The 18658-nt window shown below is 42.0% G+C and overlaps 1 protein-coding gene across 24 annotated transcripts in view; it reads right to left on the bottom strand.

Moving 5' to 3' along the window:
• Positions 1-18658, bottom strand: part of LOC130032902 (protocadherin gamma-C5) — a 194854-nt gene that overhangs the window by 33680 nt on the left and 142516 nt on the right. The window contains exon 1 of one of the 24 annotated variants that reach the window (XM_056124567.1): positions 6425-6605. The exons of 22 other annotated variants lie outside the window; for them this stretch is intronic. In XM_056124567.1, coding sequence (XP_055980542.1) covers positions 6425-6454 — 30 coding nt within the window. In that variant the 5' untranslated portion in view covers positions 6455-6605. One more of the 24 variants, XM_056124564.1, reaches the window with a different exon arrangement.

Raw genomic sequence — 18658 nt, 5'->3', positions numbered from 1 at the left:
CTCTTGGTGGTTTCCAAGAATGATGGGGATCGAACCTGGGTCGGCCGTGTTGAGTGTTCTTGCCTTCTGTTCCTACTACATCTTGAAATAAGCTTGTCTCCACTTTTTTTTTCTTTTTGTATATAATTCCTGTGGCAATCTGTGTACCAAAATAGCAGGAACTGTGTTTTCATTTCTCACAATTCCTGGTATATAGGGATGGTCATCAAATGGTGAATTATTAATATTCCCATTTACTAGTTTAGCAAAATTTCTTGACTTTCTTGTGGGTGGTCACACCTGGCAATACTCAGGGGTTACTCCTGGCTCTGCATTCAGGAATTACTCCTGGTGGTGCTCAGGGGACCATATGGGATGCCGGGGATTGAATCTGGGTTGGCCGTGTGCAAGACAAATGCCCTGCCCTACCCACTGTACTATTGCTCCAGCCCCCTAACAAAAAATTTTAACTTTCACTTTATTAATTCTTTATACTAAGTAAAGCATTTTATACACATTACTTCAATCCCTGGCACTAAAATAAATAAAGCTAAGTCATTAGCATGTACAGTACTAAGATTCCCCAACTCTGATCCCATATATGTCTTAAAATAAGTTCTTTTTCTATAAAACCTTAATGAGGGGCTGGAGTGATAGTTCAATGGGTAGGGTGCTTGCCTTGCATGGCTGACCTCAGTTCGAATCCCAGCTTCCCATATGGTTCCCCGAACAACACCAGGAGTAATTCCTTAGTGTAGACCCAGAATTAGCCCCTGAGCATTGCCAGGTGTGGCCCCCAAACCAAACGAAAAGAAACCTTTAAATGTTTTCTTCATCAATTTTTCATTTCTATAATCATAAGCTGACCCTTTACTGATACCTTTTAATATCCAAGAACTAGACTGCATATAGGTCTTATTTATTTGTAGTTGCAGATTAGGAACAGTCTGTCTCACTATTAGAATTGGGTCAGAATAAAGCCTTAATCCTACATATTTCTAACTCAATCTTTTATACCAGCTATGTGATTTTCCCATATTTATATCTCCATCTATAAAAAAATTGCTTTGGGGCTGGAGAGATAGCACAGCAGGTAGGGCGTTTGCCTTGCACGCGGCCGACCCGGGTTCAATTCCCAGCATCCCATATGTTCCCCTGAGCACCGCCAGGAGTAACTCCTGAGTGCAGAGCCAGGAGTAACCCCTGTGCATCGCCAGGTGTCACCCAAAAAATAGAAAGAAAAAATTGCTTTATGGATCAGAGAGAGAGGGGAAGAGAGAAAGAGAGAGAGAGAGAGAGAGAGAGAGAGAGAGAGTACAGTGGGTAAGGTGCTTGCCTTGCCATATGGCTGACCCTGGTTCAATCTCTGGTACCACATAAGAGTCCCCCAAGCGCTGTCACAAGGGATCCCTGAGCACAGTCAGGTGTGTCCAAAACCATAATTTCTTTAAAATTTTATTAATACAGTTTATGTATTATATGGGCACAGAGCCAGGAGTAAGCCCTGAGCGCTGCTCCTATCAGTGCTTGTGGTACCAAGGATTAAAACAGGGTCAGTCATATGGTGAGACTTACCTGCTGTACTATCCCTCTAGTGCCTACAGAAAATTTTGCTACCCCCCCAAACAAATTCTATACCCACTGCCCAGTTCTGAATTTTGAAAGATTAATTGTCTAAGAACAATTAATTAGTGGTTTAGGAAGATTTCCCTTTAGTTGACAGAAATATATCCGATGATTTCTCTATAATGCTCTTCTAGAGCTAGTCTAGATAATATGTTAAAGTAGAAAAATAACATTACAGTGTTTTGAATTTCAATCCGGCCTAGAAAGGTTGGCTTCTGGTTCTGGAAATGCTAGATTAATAATTTGCTTCACAAATAGGACAACTGATAGACTGGTAGGTTCTAGGGCAGTGCTTTACAAACTTGTCTGCATAAGGGAATCATTTAGGGACCTTTGAAAATACTAATGCACGTGTCACACACTTGGAAATTGTGCTTCAAAAGTCAGAGATGTGGTATTCATGTTTTGTTTTGTTTTGTTTTGTTTTGTTTTTTGGCTTTTTGGGTCACACCTGGCGATGCACAGGGGTTAATCCTGGCTCTGCACTCAGGAGTTACTCCTGGCAGTGCTCAGGGGACCGTATAGGATGCTGGGAATCGAACCCGGGTCGGCTGCGTGCAAGGCAAACACCCTACCCACTGTGCTATTGCTCCAGCCCCAGGTATTCATATTTTTTAAAGATCTCTAGGCAATTCTAATATGGAACTAAGCTTGAGGACATAATTCTAGGAATAACTGGCAGCAGCTGATTCTCTATGGCTTTCATCTTTTAGTTTTCTTTAGATGACTGTACTTAGTCATCTTTGGCTGTCTCTAGATTTGTTTACTTCCGAGTGTTTAAAATTTTAGTGGAAAAATGAATAAAACAAATAATATTAATAGGTAAGAATTGGTAATGCTCTGGCACAGTAGGCATTATGCATACATTTTATCGTAAAAATCTTATAAGACTATTGTTACTCTTTTTCTACATTTAAAAAGCAGGTATAGAAAAAACTTACTTGCACATGGATTCACAGTTTCTTTCTAAGTGGTAAATTCTTATTTTCTAACTGCTAATTCCAAGGGTTGATAGCAACAGTTCACTTATTAGTAACAAAACAACAGTTGTTCCCCCACATTTGAAAGTGTGTGCAAGTTTCATCTCAAAGAAAGGTCCTGCAGTCACCTGCACACAATCCTGAATGAATGAGAACTTTATCATATTTACCTTACACATTATGTGTATATCTCAGAAAAGTAATACTGTAAGTATAAGGGAATAATGCTAGCTCACAAAAATTTCATTTTGTACTTTATGTTCTTTTGAATTCCTTTGATTTTTTTTTAAAACAATTTTTTAGGGCCAGAGAGATTGCACAGTGTTAAGGCTCTTGCTTTGCACATGGCCAACCCTGTTTGACTCCCAAGTACTGCATATGGTCCCTGAGCAGAGAGCCAGGAGTAAGCCCTGAGCACAACTGAGTGTGGCCCAAAATCTAAACAAACAAAATACCCCCCCCCAAAAAGAGTATTTTTTTGGTTTGTTTGGGGACACACCTGGCAGTGCTGAGGGCTTACTCCTGGATCTGCACTCATATATCACTGCTGGCAGGCTCAGGGGACCACATAGAGTGCCAGGGATTGAACTGGGGCTGGCTGCTTGTAATGCTCTACCCACTATACTATTGCTCCACCCCCAAGTTTTTACATTTCTAACTAATGGTAGTTTTGGATTTGAGGATTATAGTTTAAATATTTGTTTATATATTTCAGTGTTTTCCAAATTTTCTATAGTCATCATTACTATTATAAGAATATTTTTAAAGTAGTAGGAACAGCATTTCCAGTAGTGTGCTTGAAATAAAATTTAAATAGTGCCTAAAATTTTGTTTCTTTTAAAGAAAACCATCTGAGAATGAATTACAGAATGTATGGAGGCAAAGGAAAATGCTCAGCAAACCATTCCTTTTAGTGTAGTTGTGGCAATCATGTGAAAGATTGGCAAATGAAGTAGTTTTAAAATCTCCAGCAGCTTCTGCTAGTTAAGAGTATCCACAAGCTACTCCCAATGCAAATGACCCCAAGCTAAGCTCTGAGTACTAAGTGAGCTTTTAGCTAGCTCACCCACCCTGTGCTGAATTAGTGTTAGTTAAATAATATTCATATGAACCACTAGTACACACGAGCATCTTAAAGGGGCCTTAACAATATAGGTTAGTTGTAATGGCAAGTGAGTGCTTGAGGTGTGAACTGGGTCCATAAGTTAATTAAGGAACATTATGTAGAACCACAAATCACACTCCAACTGAACCGCCCCTTCACAAAGGCACAACATCTGATCAGGTAAAAATGCAGATGTATTTATCCGGAAAATACCTTCATCTCTAAAACAAACAAGACTGCACATATCTTCCTGAACATGGTACATAAAATTAAGAAGACAAAACAAAACAAAACAAAACAGTAATATCATTTGGGATGACTCGCTAGACCTTACCTGTCCAGGAGGGGAGCTCTCTGCACCCAACACTTGCCTATAGAACACTGGATCACAGCTCCGCAGAGTGTTCAGGGGGCTAGCCAGAGGGCTGGCCACACCAGGTTTCTTGAGCAGTGGGTCACTGCGGCGCGAGTCAGTGGTGAGGTACACCTGATGGTAAAGGTGTGGGGACATCAGACCTCCCCGCACAGCATCTGCATGCATAGAGGGCCCTGGTGTTCGGTACAGGGAGCTCACAGGGGCCCGGTATAGGTCCCTGGACCGTTTCCACTTGTAAACTTTGAATATAATCACTCCCAGTATGGTGAGTGCAAACCCCACCGAAACCAGGATTAGGGAGAGGAGTAGATAAAAGGTGAGATTTTTATTCTGCTCTTGGGGGGCAGAGCCAGAAGGAAACTCAGCCCGGGCTTCTGGAGATTCCTCTGTTACTGACACAGTCAAAGTCGTGGTGGTAGATAGTGGTGGTTCTCCATTGTCTTTGATCAATACCATAAGAGTCTGTCGGGGTGAATCTGTGTCCTGGACTGGACGAGCAGTGCTGACTTGACCAGTGTGAAGTCCCACGGCAAAAAGGCTCTGGTTAGGAGCTCCCAAGAGGTAGTAGGAGAGCCAGGCGTTATGCCCCGCATCTGGGTCCCAGCCCACTACCCGTGTGACCACGTGGCCTGCAGCTGTACTTCGAGGCAACGTCTCTACTGTGTTTAGGCCAGGTCGGGGGTATAGGACTTGGGGGGCATTGTCATTGCTGTCCATGACAAATATGTTCACACTGATGTTAGTGGTGAGCACAGGCGTGCCCCCATCGCTGATATGAGCTAGTAATTCAAAATCCCGCCGATCCTCATAGTCTAGGGGTACCAAGGATGACACCACACCACTGTCACGATTGATTGTGAAATAGCGACCCACTAGCCCGGTTTCAGATTCTTGCTCCAAAAGAAAGAATGACAGGCGAGCATTCTGTGGAGCATCTGGATCCCAGACACTTAGATTTAGTATTGGAACCCCAGGGAGGTTATTTTCCTCAACGTAAACATCATAGGAATATTGGGAAGATTGTGGAGGGTTGTCATTGATGTCAGACACTTGCACCCTCACTGTGGTAAGGGCTGAGAGGGGAGGTTCTCCAGAGTCTCGGGCAGTGATGCTAAGGTTGTATTCTGGCACAGTCTCCCGATCCAGGGGTGCACTCGTTTTCAAAGTAAAGTAATTCTTGAGGGAAGAGGTCAGGCTGAAAGGGAGACCTGTTGGAACCTCGCAAGTGACCAGGCCGTTATCCCCAGCATCCAGATCTGTAACACTGAGCAAAGCAATGACAGTTCCGAGAGGGGCATCCTCTGGAACTGGACTGTACACTAAAGTGACTGTGATCTCTGGGGCATTGTCATTTACATCCACAACCTCGACCAAAACTTTGCAATGTGCCCCTTCAGGATTCGCGCCCTTGTCTTTGGCCTGTATATAAATCTCATGGAGTTTTGTGTCTTCAAAGTCCAATCGTCCCTTGATTGTCAGCACCCCGGTTACAAGGTCCAAGGAGAATAGTTCCCGCACGCCGGCGCGGTTGTGGTTGCCGAAGGAGTAAATTATTTCACCGTTGGGACCTTCATCCAGATCCGTGGCATGGACCTGCACCACGCGTGTTCCGGGGGGTGCATCCTCCAGGACGCGCGCCCGATACAAAGACTGGTTGAAGACGGGCGCATTGTCATTTGCGTCCAGCACAGTGATGCGGATAGGCAGGCTGGCGGAGCGACCCGGGGTTCCTCCGTCTAGTGCGGTCAGCACCAACTGGAAACTTGGCTCTTGTTCCCGGTCCAGGGCGCGCTCCAGTACCAGCTCCGCGTACTTGGTACCGTCCTCCCGCGTGTGCACGCGAAGCACAAAGTACTCGCTCGGGCTCAGCTCGTAGGTTTGTAAAGAGTTGCTTCCCACGTCGGGATCGTGCGCGCTCTCGAGCGGAAAGCGCGTCCCCGGCGCCACGGCCTCGCTAATCTCCAATTTCATTTCCCGGGTAGGGAAAGCGGGATCATTGTCGTTGATATCCTGAAGCACCACTTCCGCGCTGAACAGGTCCAGTGGGCTCTCCACCACCAATTCCAGAGTTACGGTACAGGAGGGCAGTGTCCCGCACAGCTCCTCCCGATCCAGGCGGTCGTTCACGAACATCTCTCCCGTCTCCCGGTTCACCTCAAAGAATCTTCGGCTCGCTCCGGACACCACCCGGAGCCTGCGAGCGGACAGATTGGCGATATCCAAACCGAGATCCTTGACCACGTTGCCCACCACGAAACCCTTCTCTCTTTCCTCCAGGATCTCATAGCGAATGACCGCGGACGCCTTGTGTAAGGCACCAAGCAGAAGCAAAACTCCCACCACTCTCCCGGTGCTTACCAGTCCGCTCCTCCAGGCCTCTGGGACCATCTCACTCAACGGCAGTTCCTCCTGGCGGGGTCCAGATCGTCCTGGCCTTTTCGCTGAGAAACTTTCAGCGGGTTAGCGCTTGAGCGCTGGGCGCCGAGTCCGACATGGCTTTCTGGATGCCTTTGATTTGCTCGCCGGCTGTTCGGTCTCTGCCTCATCCCGGGGCGCCGAGAGGGGACGGGCCGGGGCCAGATCTCCCGCGTCTTCATTGGCCGACAGCGGCACGCAGAGTCCCAGCCAATAACTGCACGAAGAATGCGCTAGCGTCCTGCTCCGTGAGCGGGATAAGGGCTAGCTAGCGCCAGGAACTTCACTTTTCTTTGGCTTCTTTCCAGTTTGTGGCCAAAGCTACTTGGCGGTATCCATACATCCCGAACCTACGTTAGCCTGGAGAGCCAGTTGCAAGGCTTACGAGTAAGCGAGCCACTCTGCAACTCACACTATACCAAGACGTATAGGCTTCTTGAATTAGCAAAAAGGAGATCAAACCAACCCCCCAACAACACAACGTTGTCTGGAAAAATACCTACAAATTTAGTTTGTTGGTGGTCTGGATATAAACCTTTTTAGTCAGGCTTTATTTGCAAGGAAGCATTTAATATTTTGTGGAAATGTCAGTAATTTGTTTTATTTCTTGCCAAGTAAGCCTAGAATTCCCTTTCACTTCTCAGTAAGGATAAAAACCTGATCTAACTCTATTTTAATTATTTATGAAAATTTAAAATTAAGATTTTCTTTTTCTACGTTTGATTTCCAAATGTTTGAGTCTCCCCTTTCTGTTTGTGATTAATTTTCATGTTAAAAGGATCAGATTTCATTTAATAAGAGACGTGGTGGTGTTTAGTTCTCATTCTTAAACAACAAAATGAATTTTTCCTACACTTTGTTTCTCAATCACAAAGCACAATTGGTTTCCCTTTACTTGACCAGTTTCCCAAGATATTAAACTGTTGTGCCATAGTTGCATTTCTAATATAGGATAACAAAAGATAAATAAAACTATCAAAAAATTTTTAAGTCAATTTAATTCCTGGAACCTTTCTAAAACTTTAGTAGAGATAAGGCTGCAAGGCTCTACCATGTTTAAAGAAGTACAAAGCCTTTGTTCAAAGAATTTAGCACTGTAGTCACCAAACAAAGCAGCAATAATCAAATCTGGATCGGCTGCATGCAAGGCAAGTGCCGACTCACTGTACTATTGCTCTGGCCCCCCACTTTTCTCATTTCTACAATTCTTTCATATCTCAGTTTAAATGTTGTTTCCTAATAGATGGCTTCCATTAGGCCCCTGTTAAAACCAATATCCTTAGTTATGATCTTTGTTGAACCTAACAATTTAAACTTTTAAAATTATTTTCTTCTGTAAGTATAACTGTTTCTCCCACTGAAATAAACCTTCTAGAAGGCAGAGATCATACTTTGTCTTTAAAAAGTATATTCATTTTTACTTTCTGTGTTGTTGCTGTTGTTGATGATGTTGTTACTGCTGTTGTGATGATGAGAGGTACACATACTGCTGGATAGGTTGCATCTACATGTTTTAGCTTTGGTGATTGCTGGATTACACGTCAGGTTGTACGCTTGCACTACTGTGATGCTTGCACACTTGGCCACAGTGTTCACCAAGGTTTGTACACCTTTAGTGATGGTGAGCTGCCCAGGCTCATATTCTTAACTGAGGCTTACAAATTATGGTTGTGGTTCTCCGTGAGAGTTGCTGCAATACTCGCATATATTATCACCAGTCCTGGCCAGGATAGCCAGACACATCTTTTTAGATGTAGTGCTTTCTCAGGGCATGGGGGTCATACCGCTGTCTGTGATGCTCACACACATTTGGCTGCAAATACAGCTGGAAATCATTTGTGGCACAGTAGATAAGTCAGATTCATGCTGAGTATATGTGGAGACACTAGGAATTGAATTCTGAACTTTATGCTAGCAAGATAGGAGTTCAAAACCACTATGGCATATCTCCGGGCCCCAATCATGTTTTGATAATCATTTGTATCCCAGTTATCCCAGTTATTTAGCACAGTAGGCACTTCTGACCTACCCCAGATTATGAAAGTATAATGGAAAATAAAATCCTACATTTTTATATAGATTATTTAATATACACATATGTAGCTAAATTATTACTTAGTGATAATACTTTATTAATTATTAATAATTAATTGTTAAATTATTAAAATGTTCATAACCAAGTCTACAGAACATTTTTGTTTGTTTTTGGGCTATACCACAGCAGTACTCAGGGCTTACTCCTGACTCTGAACTCAGAGATCACTTTGGCGGGGCTCAGGGGACCATATGGGGTGTTAGGGATCACACTGGTTTGCCATGTGCAGGAAAGCACCCTACCTGCTGTACTATCTCTCGAAATCTAGGAAACACTTTGTGTATGTGGTGAGAACAGTTAAAATCTATTATCTTAGTGAAGTTCAAGTATGTACACGACAGAATTGTTAACTACGGTCACCATGCATGCATTAGATTCTCATATTTATTCATCTTATAACGAAACATTTGTACCCTCGTCCATACTTAATCTTAACCATGAAACAACCATCATGCTAATGGCATAGTAATCATAAATTGTACTATGGACTAATATATTCATTTTCTCTAGGACAAAGCATTTTTGGAAGTTTCATTTTACCTGCAGTAACCCTAGGGATCTTTCAGAAACACATAGTATACACTTTTTCAAGCTACCAGTAAACCTAATGAAACTATTTCTTGTTATTTCTTTCTTTTTGAGTCATACCAAGAAGTGCCCAGGTGCTTCTCTGTGCTCTGTACCCATGGGTTGCTCCTGTTATTTCTAAGGGGACCATGGTGTTGGGAATGAAACCTGAACTGAAACTACAAAGCTTATGCTCCTCCAGCTCATTAGGATAGCTACAATAGTAGATATTACATTTCCAATAGCCATGTAACCACGAAGCTTTATTTTAAAACTCTCTTTTCCTTTCTGTAAAATGGGAATAATATTTGTACTCACTGAGATAAATCATAGGCATCAAAAGCTCTTAGTAGTTTTACCATACAGTTTACTTCAATCAATTTTAGTAAATTTATACAATTGTAAAATCAGGATCATATTCCAGTTTTATAATATTACCATTATCCAGAAAAGTTCCTTCATGCCTATCTTCAATCAGTTTTTATTCCTCTCCCATCTCAGGTAACCACTGAGCTACTTTCTATGAAATTTTGCCTTTTATAAAATTTTATTAAGAGGAAACCATGACATAAAGTATTTTATATCTGGTTTGTTTCACTAACATAATGTCAAAATCAAATTTTAAAAAATAATTTAGAATTGTTTAATCACCATGAATTACAGGATTACAAAATTATTCATTAAATTTCAGTCATACAATATTTCAATACAAATCCCTTTACCAGTGTCATTTCCCTTCACCAGTGTCTCCAGTTTCCCTTCCATCCCCCAGCCTGCTCAAACTCAACTCATAACTACATCTTTAAGTAGGTTCTTTATCCAGCCTTCCTCATCTAATACTACAAACTCTAGTCAAAAAGTTCTGTCATTTTTTTTTCTTTTTGGATTTCACCCAGCATTGCACAGGGGCTACTTCTTGCTCTGCACTCAGGAATTACTCCTGGCGGTGCTAGGGGAACCAGATGGGAGGCTGGGAATTGAATCCAGGTCGGCTGCACACAAGGCAAACGCCCTACCAGCTGTGCTATGGCTCCAGCCCCAAATTCTGTAATTTTTAATATATTTTTCTATATTCACATGTTCTCTTTATTATCAGTTCATGCCAATGCTTACTACTTCCAAAATGCACTTTGAATCAATCAGTTTCATCTTAGTCGTCTGAGTCAAAACTATGCTAAATATCAGAGGTTCCTTCTTGGTCTTCCTATTTTGCTTTCTCTAAAGTTGCATCTTACCTGTAGTAATCTGAAAGATCTTTCAGAAACATACAATATACGTTCTTCTTGGGACCAGAACTGGTTATATAATTTGTGGGGACAATGCAAAATGACATTAGGGGACTACTTGTTCAAAAATTATTCGGAATTTCATCATGGTGACAGCAGAATATTAATCCAAATACCAGGTTCTTCTATGAATGGGAGCTAGTGTGACTGCACAGGTTACATAATCATTATGTTGGCCTTGTCTGGCACCGAGAAAGTCCTCCATAAATATTTCCTAATATTATTACCTTAATATTTATATTAATATTTCCTTAATATTTGGCAACTAATATTTATTCTCAGGAGGTCAATAATAACAAGTCTATTCATGATACTATTAAATTACTGCTTTTTTGGGTCACACCCAGCGATGCACAGGGTGCACAGGCGTTATTCCTGGCTCTGCACTCAGGATTTACTCCTGGCAGTGCTTGGGGGACCATATGGGAAGCTGGGAATCGAACCTGGGTCGGCCACGTAAAAGGCAAATGCCCTACCGCTGTGCTATCGCTCCAGCCCCCTAAATTATTGCTTTCAAGGAGAATCATGTACCCCCCTAAAATCTTAATTATCACCTAATAATCTTTCAAATCAATTTGATTTGCCTTTTTAAAAGATATTATACTGTAAGGCCAGATTAAAGGACCATTTAAGGAGAAATGGTATATAACCAGAAAGCAAACAAACATATCACAATTTAGATAGGTGGGAGACAGGAATATGGTGAAGAAGCTGAACAATTGAACCTTAATATTTATCTGGTTTATTTATGCAATAACTGTTTCTGTGTGTTTTTATCTGGAAAAATAATCATTAAGTGTTTTTCTCTTGATTCTAGGCAATCCAGGCACTGCTTAGGGGACCCTGGCACCACTTCCACTGATGCTCCCAGTGGTCATTTGGGCTGATGGTTTGGATGCTACCTTGGGCCTAGTGATGCAGTGCTGCCTGGCATCGAAGTCCTGGAACCACCAGAACAACGCTGGCAATACTTGAAGGCCACCAGGACCATGCCCAGAAGTTCTGGGAAGGGGGGCAGCACATGATATTGGGATTGAACTCAGGTGCCTACACATGCCTACACCTCGCCCCTAATCACTGAGCTATCTCCTTAGCCTCTTTTTAGGAGCTGGGAATATAGTTCAAATGTTAGAGAACATACTTATTATTCACAAAGCTCGAGTTCAATCCCCAGCACCACACAAAATAAATCAACTAAAAGTTCAGAACAACAAGAATTATCCAAATATTTTGGAAGTATTTTAAAGGTCTGAAATTTGGGAAAAACATCTCCCATTTCACTCCTGTTCTCTTCTAGTCTTGTCACATTAGTCTCTTTTTTAATTTCCCAAACTTTAAATATTTAGGAACTACCTGCAAAAAATTACTAAGTTTTGTCTGCATTATAATCTCCCAAGAGATTTACATTCTTCTTAGGGAGATAAAATCTGTTCAGTTTCCTTACAGCATGAAATTATTTTATTATAAAGTGTTATCAGTTCTCACCAAATGGGTAGCCATGTATGGAGGAGCTGTTTGTTTTATTAAATGAAATAATCCACTTCAATATGTAATGATAACTTTCAGTGATAAAGAAGTGTATTTTTCTGGTTAATAAAACCTCTGGAAAATGGAAATTAATTCATGATGATAAAGATACTATCTCAAATTATGGGATAAAAATGAAGTTGGTTATCCCCTCCCCCCAGTAACTGTGCCATCCCCTCCAAGATGAAGTTTTTATTAATTTTTTAAATATTTTTTACTTCCAACACCCATCCCTCCACGTGTACATTTCCCAGTACCAGTATCCCCAGGTTGCCTTCCATCACCCCCACCGCTTGCCTGCCTCTTCTCTCTCTCTCTCTCTCTCTCTCTCTCTCTCTCTCTCTCTTTTTCTCTCCTTATCTTTCCCTCTCTCCCCCCCACTCCTTTTTGGCATTGTTTTGCAATATTGATACTAAAAGGTTAAGATGAAGTTTTAAATACACAATATTGGGAAAACAGAATAGTTATTTAGAAAAAAAATTAGACCCATGACTCAGTACATACAACAAAGCCTTACACAAAAACCTAAACACACACAAAAAAACCCAAAAATACATATAACTACTAGAAGAAAACTTAGAAAATTTTCTATGGAATGAGTATGGGGTGAGACTTTTAAACAATGACTTAAAATCTGAATGCAACACAAGAGAAGGCTGATTTTTTTGATTGCATAAAAATAAAGATGAGAGATCTGGGTGATAGCACAAAGAGGTGGCTGGAGGTCAAGCTTGCATATGGGGCCCTGGGTTCTATGGCATGGCCCAAGGAAAAGAAAGATTGGAGCAGACATGGGGAAGAGTTGTTACAATGTCATAAACAAAACTGAAAAACAAATGAAATACTGAAAGAAAATACTTGTAATTTATAACTCGGACAAAGGGCTAATATCGCTAACTTAGTTAACTTTTAAACTAATTATTTTAACTAATAACTTTTAACTAATAACTTTTAAACTAATTATTTTGGTTTTGGGACCACACCCGGTGGTGCCTGGGGGCTACTTCTAACTCTGTACTTAGAGATTGTTTCCAGTGTGTTTGGAAGATCAAATCTGGGCTTCCCATAGGTAAGCATGCACTTAGCCTGTTGAACTATCTCTCCGGACCTAATAAATGTGGAAAAAAAAAGATTTTTTTAATTTTGGAAGAAATTTTTGGAACAAAGTACTTAAAAATATATAGTAAGATAAGATAGAAGATAATTTTAAAAAGAGATACATTGGCTCTTAAGTTTATGAATGGTAATTATCTTTAGTAATAATGAAAAAAATTATAATTAAAATGGGTTTGAGATCTTTTGTACTGATCAGATTGGCATGTTTTGTAAGTCAGACTATGGAAAAATGAGCATTCTTATCTATTGATATGAAGGCAAAATGGGTCAGCCTATATAAAGGAAACCTAACAATCACATTTTTAGTAATTCTTCCTGAAAATACTAAAAAATTATGAAAATACTGATGTATCTTTACCCTAAAAATATACATTCAAAAGTTATAAAATTATGTATGTACCATGCTATTCATTAAAACATTGTTTGTAACTGCAAAAAGATTGGAAACTACATAAAACAGTTAACTGTTGATTTATTGAGTAGACTATGAGGTATGTATATATTTATATAAGTGTGTATGTAAGTATATGTATATACAATGGACTTTTATGAAGCTATAAAAAACACAAAGATTTCTATAAATTAATATTAATGGTTTCCAACATATATTGTTAATCCAAATGCCTATGTGAAAACTTTGAGCTTGTAGAACTAGTCATACTGCTTTGGACAACTAGAAAATTAATTAAAATCTTAGTAAAAATACTTTCAGACATAAAAAAAATTAGTATAAGACTAAAGGAAGGGAAACAAAGTGAGCCATGATCTCTGAGTTTGGGTTTTTTTTTTTGGCCTCAGGTAATTTTCAGATTATGGGACAGAAGAGGAGAACTCTGAGAATCACAATGAATGACCTTGCTGAATTTAGTTATATGGAGTTTGGGGAGACTGAGGTAGCTAGAATTTATGGGCTAAAGCATCAGAGAGAATGAAACTACATAATGACCTCCAGAAATCTGAATAAAAATCCCTTGAGTCTTTGGATGAATAATAATATGAGCAGGCATAGGCTGACACTTCTCTGAAGCTGGGTAAAGAATAGTTAATAGCTCAAGGGAGCAATTTACTTAAAAATCCCCAGAGCTCAAACAGGTATGGGAAATATTTGAATTTCATTTAGCCAGAGTAGAGATTTGGCTGAACATGCAATGCAATCTTTAAAAAGTCACAACCTAGTCACAGAGCTAAACTAGCCTAAGACAAAGGTTTCTACAGAACTACCTTACAAAAACTTGAAAACAAAATCTTGAAAAGATCATTCTATCCACAAATAATTTAACTGACTTCCAAAACAAACATCAGTGTTTCAAAAAGATAAAATCCAAACACTCAGCAATCTAGCATTTAGAATGTGTGCCAGCCATATATACATCATTAGACATGCAGATAGCAGCAAACTGTGGCCTAAAACCAGGAAGATAATCATAACTAGAATTACAGAGGTGATGGAATTAGCATGCAAAAACTTTAAAATAGCTATTGTAGATGCCTTCAAGGATTTAAAGAAAAATATGAATATAAGAGAAATGAGAAATGCAAGAATGACTTATAACTTCTAGAACTGAATAATAAAATACAGTATATAAAATTAAATGTCAGTAGATGAGATTGGCAACCGTTGGTATTGAAGAAGAAAAGATAACTGTACCTGAAGACATAGCAATAACAATACTGAGGATAGTTATTATATAACTGCACACATTTATAAAAATTTAACTATACACTTAAGGGGGTTAATCTGTAATATGTAGTTTACACCTCAAGGGCTGGATAAATGATACAGTGGGTGTGGCACTTGCTTAGCATGTTTCCAACTCACATCCAAGCCCTGGTAGCACATATAGTCTCCTGAGCTCCATCAGGAGTGACCGTGGAACACAGAGCCAAGAGTAAATCCTGAGCAGAGCCAGGGGTGGCCAAACACAAACACAAAACCCATAAACCTCAATAAACTCATTTACAAAGAAAAACATGTAAAATTTTAAATCAAAAAAATGAGAAAATAAATGCATAAAAATCTATTATTTGAAAGCCAGTATAATGGGTATAAATCAGAACATTGACGATCAAGAATGCGAAGTGAATTACCACAGTGAAATATGACCCCAACTACAAGTAAATAAATCTAAGGCATGGAGGGAAGCAGATACTGGTGGAGGGTATGGGGTTGGAATATTTATGAATGAAGCCCTACCACTATCAGTATTGTAAATCATGGTGCTTAAAATAAACTTTCTAAAAAAGTAATCTTTTGGGGCTGGAGCAATAGCACAGCTGGTAGGCTGTTTGCCTTGCACGTGGCCGACCTGGGTTCGATTCCCAGCATCCCATATGGTCCCCTGAGCACTGCCAGGGGTGATTCCTGAGTGCAGAACCAGGAGTAACCCCTATGCATTGCCGGGTATGACCCAAAAAGCAAAAAAAAAGAGTAATCTTTTGAGGAGGGAACAGCGATTGAGCTACTTGTGGCAGTGCTCAGAGCTTACTTCTGGCTCAGCACTCTGGGATCACTCCTGATGTCCTTGGGGGGACCACATGGGGTGCCAGGGATTGGACCCAGGTTAGCTATATGCGAAGCAAGCGCCCTACCCGCTATGCTTTCTCTTCAGGTCCTTAAAAAGGACTCTTAGAGACTATCAGAAACAAGTGTATGCACATAAACTTGACAGTTCAGATGAAATGAACCAGTTGTTCAGAAATGAAAGCTACCATAACATCCATATGAAATGGATAATCTAATCCTATAGCTAATAGAGAAATTGAATGAGTAGTATATTTTAGTCTTTTATTCTTTCGGGGGGCACTCCAAAAGAGCTCAGACATGGAGGTAGTTGGGACCCATCAGAGCTGCCTGCAGCAACGCTGGAATGGGTATGAGGTACTGGGGATCAGTCCTAAGGCCCCACAGATACAAGTTAAGTGCTTTACACTTGAACCACATCCTTAGCCCTGAATTTATAGCATAAAAATTCCATAAGAAATCTCCAAGCCTGTTTGGGGTATGGTGCTGCCAGCAGGTCAATCTGTACCTGTGAGGTGAGTGCATCAGCAGCCTGATAGTGCCTTCAAACTTCCAGATACCCCAAAATTGCTGCTGTGCCTTTGGCCAGACCCCAAAAACTTGGGGCAAAGTTTACCAAGAAAGTATACAGCCAAAGTTAGGTATGTGGGAGATACATCCACAAATCACCTCTCGCTCAGCTGTATAATTGGAGGCATGGCCTCTCTGTTTCCTGATCAAACCGCTTAACGGCCATGATCCCAGAGACTCAGAAACAAATCTCGAAACCCAACGGCTTTTGGCAGAAATGCATCCAGTCCCCATAGTAGGTTACTAGCGCCAGGCCACCCCAGGTGGGAATAGGTTTTGTGCCTTGGTCTGTTCCCCCTGGCAGTCCGGTGGCCATCCTCCTCCAGAGGCCACTGGAAGTGTCAGGTTTGGGCCCGCAGTGACGAGACACACGGGGCCTCACAGGATGGGGGTGGAACCGGCCTTTTCCTCTCCATCCCAAAGACCCCAAGTTGCCGCCAACAAACGTCCTCTTTGGCTCCTGATCAAGCTGCTTAACGCCATGATCCCAGAGACTCAGAAACAAATCTCGAAACCCAGTTTGGCAGAAATGCATCCGAACCACACAGTAGGTTACTGTAGCCAGGCCACCACAGGGGAAAGGGTGCTGTCCCTCTGCCTGCTCCCCCTTGGCGGCTCGGTGGCTGCCATCTGCCAGAGGCCATTGGACAGTCATGTTTGGGCCCACAGTGACAAGACACATGGGGCCTCATGGGATGGGTGTGGAGCTGGCCCTTTCCTCCCCACCCCAATGAGAGCCCGAGTTGTCGCCAACGAATGGTCTCTCTGGCCCCTGATCAAGCCATTTAATGGCCATGCCCAGAGACTCAGAAACAAATTGCAGAACCCAGCATCTTTTGGCAGAAATGCGTCCGTCCAGTCCCTTCAGTAGGTTACCTGCACTGGGCCACTCCAGGTGGGAATTCATGCCTTGGCCTGTTCCTCCTGGCGCCAGGTGGCTGCCATCCTCCAGAGGCCAGTGGACAGTCAGGTTTGGGCCCGCAGTGACGAAACACTTAGGGCCTCATGGGATGGGGGTGGAGTCGGCCCTTTCCTCCCCATCCCAACAAAACCCTGAGTTGCCGCCCACGAACGGCCTTTCTGGCTCCTGATCAAACTGCTTAACGGCCATGATCCCAGAGACAAATCTCGACAAATTTGATCCCAGAAACAAATCTCGAAACCCTGAGGCTTTTGGCAGGAATGCGTAGGGACCGCGCAGTAGGTTACTGTCGCTGGACCACCCCAGGGGGGAAAGGGTGCTGTCCCTCTGCTTGCTCCCCCTTGACGGCTTGGCGGCCGCCATCCACCAGAGGCCATTGGACAGTCAGGTTTGGGCCATCAGTGATGAGACACATGGGGCCTCACGGGATGGGGGTGGAGCCGGCCCTTTCCTCCCCATCCCCACGAACGGCCTCTCTGGCTCCTGATCAAGCTGCTTAACAGCCATGATCCAAGAGACTCAGGAACAAATCTTGGAACCCAGTAGGTTTTGGCAGAAATCCCCCCAGATTTAATTGTTAAAATTTCAGAATTTCAAAATCGCGCAGCCACTACAGCCACGCAACATCATATATTATTCATAAGCAACAATAGAAAACAAATTTTCTACTGTTGCCTTTTCAGCAGATCTGAGTGTTGGGGTAAAATCCCAAATAATAATGGTGGGTCTGGTGTCAAAATATTGAATGTGATCAAAGTAGAGAGAGAGTAATGTGGAAATCATCTGCCCCACAGGTAGGGGGAGGGTGTGGGATGGGGGTACACTGGGGTTTTTGGAGGTGGAGAATGGGCACTGGTGAAGGTATGGGTGTTTCATTGTATGACCAAGACTTAAACCCGAAAGCTTTGTAACTGCTCTCACGGTGATTCAATAAATAAAATTATAAAAAATGAAAAAAAAAGTAAGCTGGAGTTCATACCCAATTCAATCAGCTAATCAGTGGCTGAATAAAAAATAGCAGTACTCCTACATAAAAAAAAAGAAATCTCCAAGCCAAAAGCTGGAGCCATAGTACAGTGAGTGGTATATTTGCCTTGTACACACTGACCTGTATTCAATCCCTGGCACCCATATGATCCCTGAGCCATCAGGAGTGATTGCTGAGCACAGAACCCCAGATAAGCCCTTAGCACCACTGGGTGTGGCCCCCAAACAAAACAAATAAAAAGAAAACTTCAGCCCTGAATGATCTCAATGAGAGCTCTACAATTTTTTTATATTTAAAAATAATTACCCAACTACTCCCATGCTCCAGGTCGCTTTCCACATGCTCGGGCCAAGCCTCACACATGAGTGAAGTCCCATGGAACCCAGGTAATGCGGAACTTTGTGACCTTGGACTCTGGGCTCAACGGGGACTGGGAGCAGAGATCCTCTGCCTGCTTTCCCCAGTCTCCAGTAACCCATGTCACACCCATAAGCCACCTCCTGCCGGCGCCAGATAATCTCCTCATCGGCCACCCTCCAGAACTCATGACTGCTTCTTCCGGAAGGGAGTATAGAATGAGGCCCC

The sequence above is a fragment of the Sorex fumeus genome, unplaced genomic scaffold (genome assembly GCF_029834395.1).
Source record: "Sorex fumeus unplaced genomic scaffold, SorFum_2.1 ptg000051l, whole genome shotgun sequence".
In the NCBI taxonomy this organism is placed as follows: Eukaryota; Metazoa; Chordata; class Mammalia; order Eulipotyphla; family Soricidae; genus Sorex; species Sorex fumeus.
This window is presented reverse-complemented; position numbering and strand designations above follow the sequence as displayed.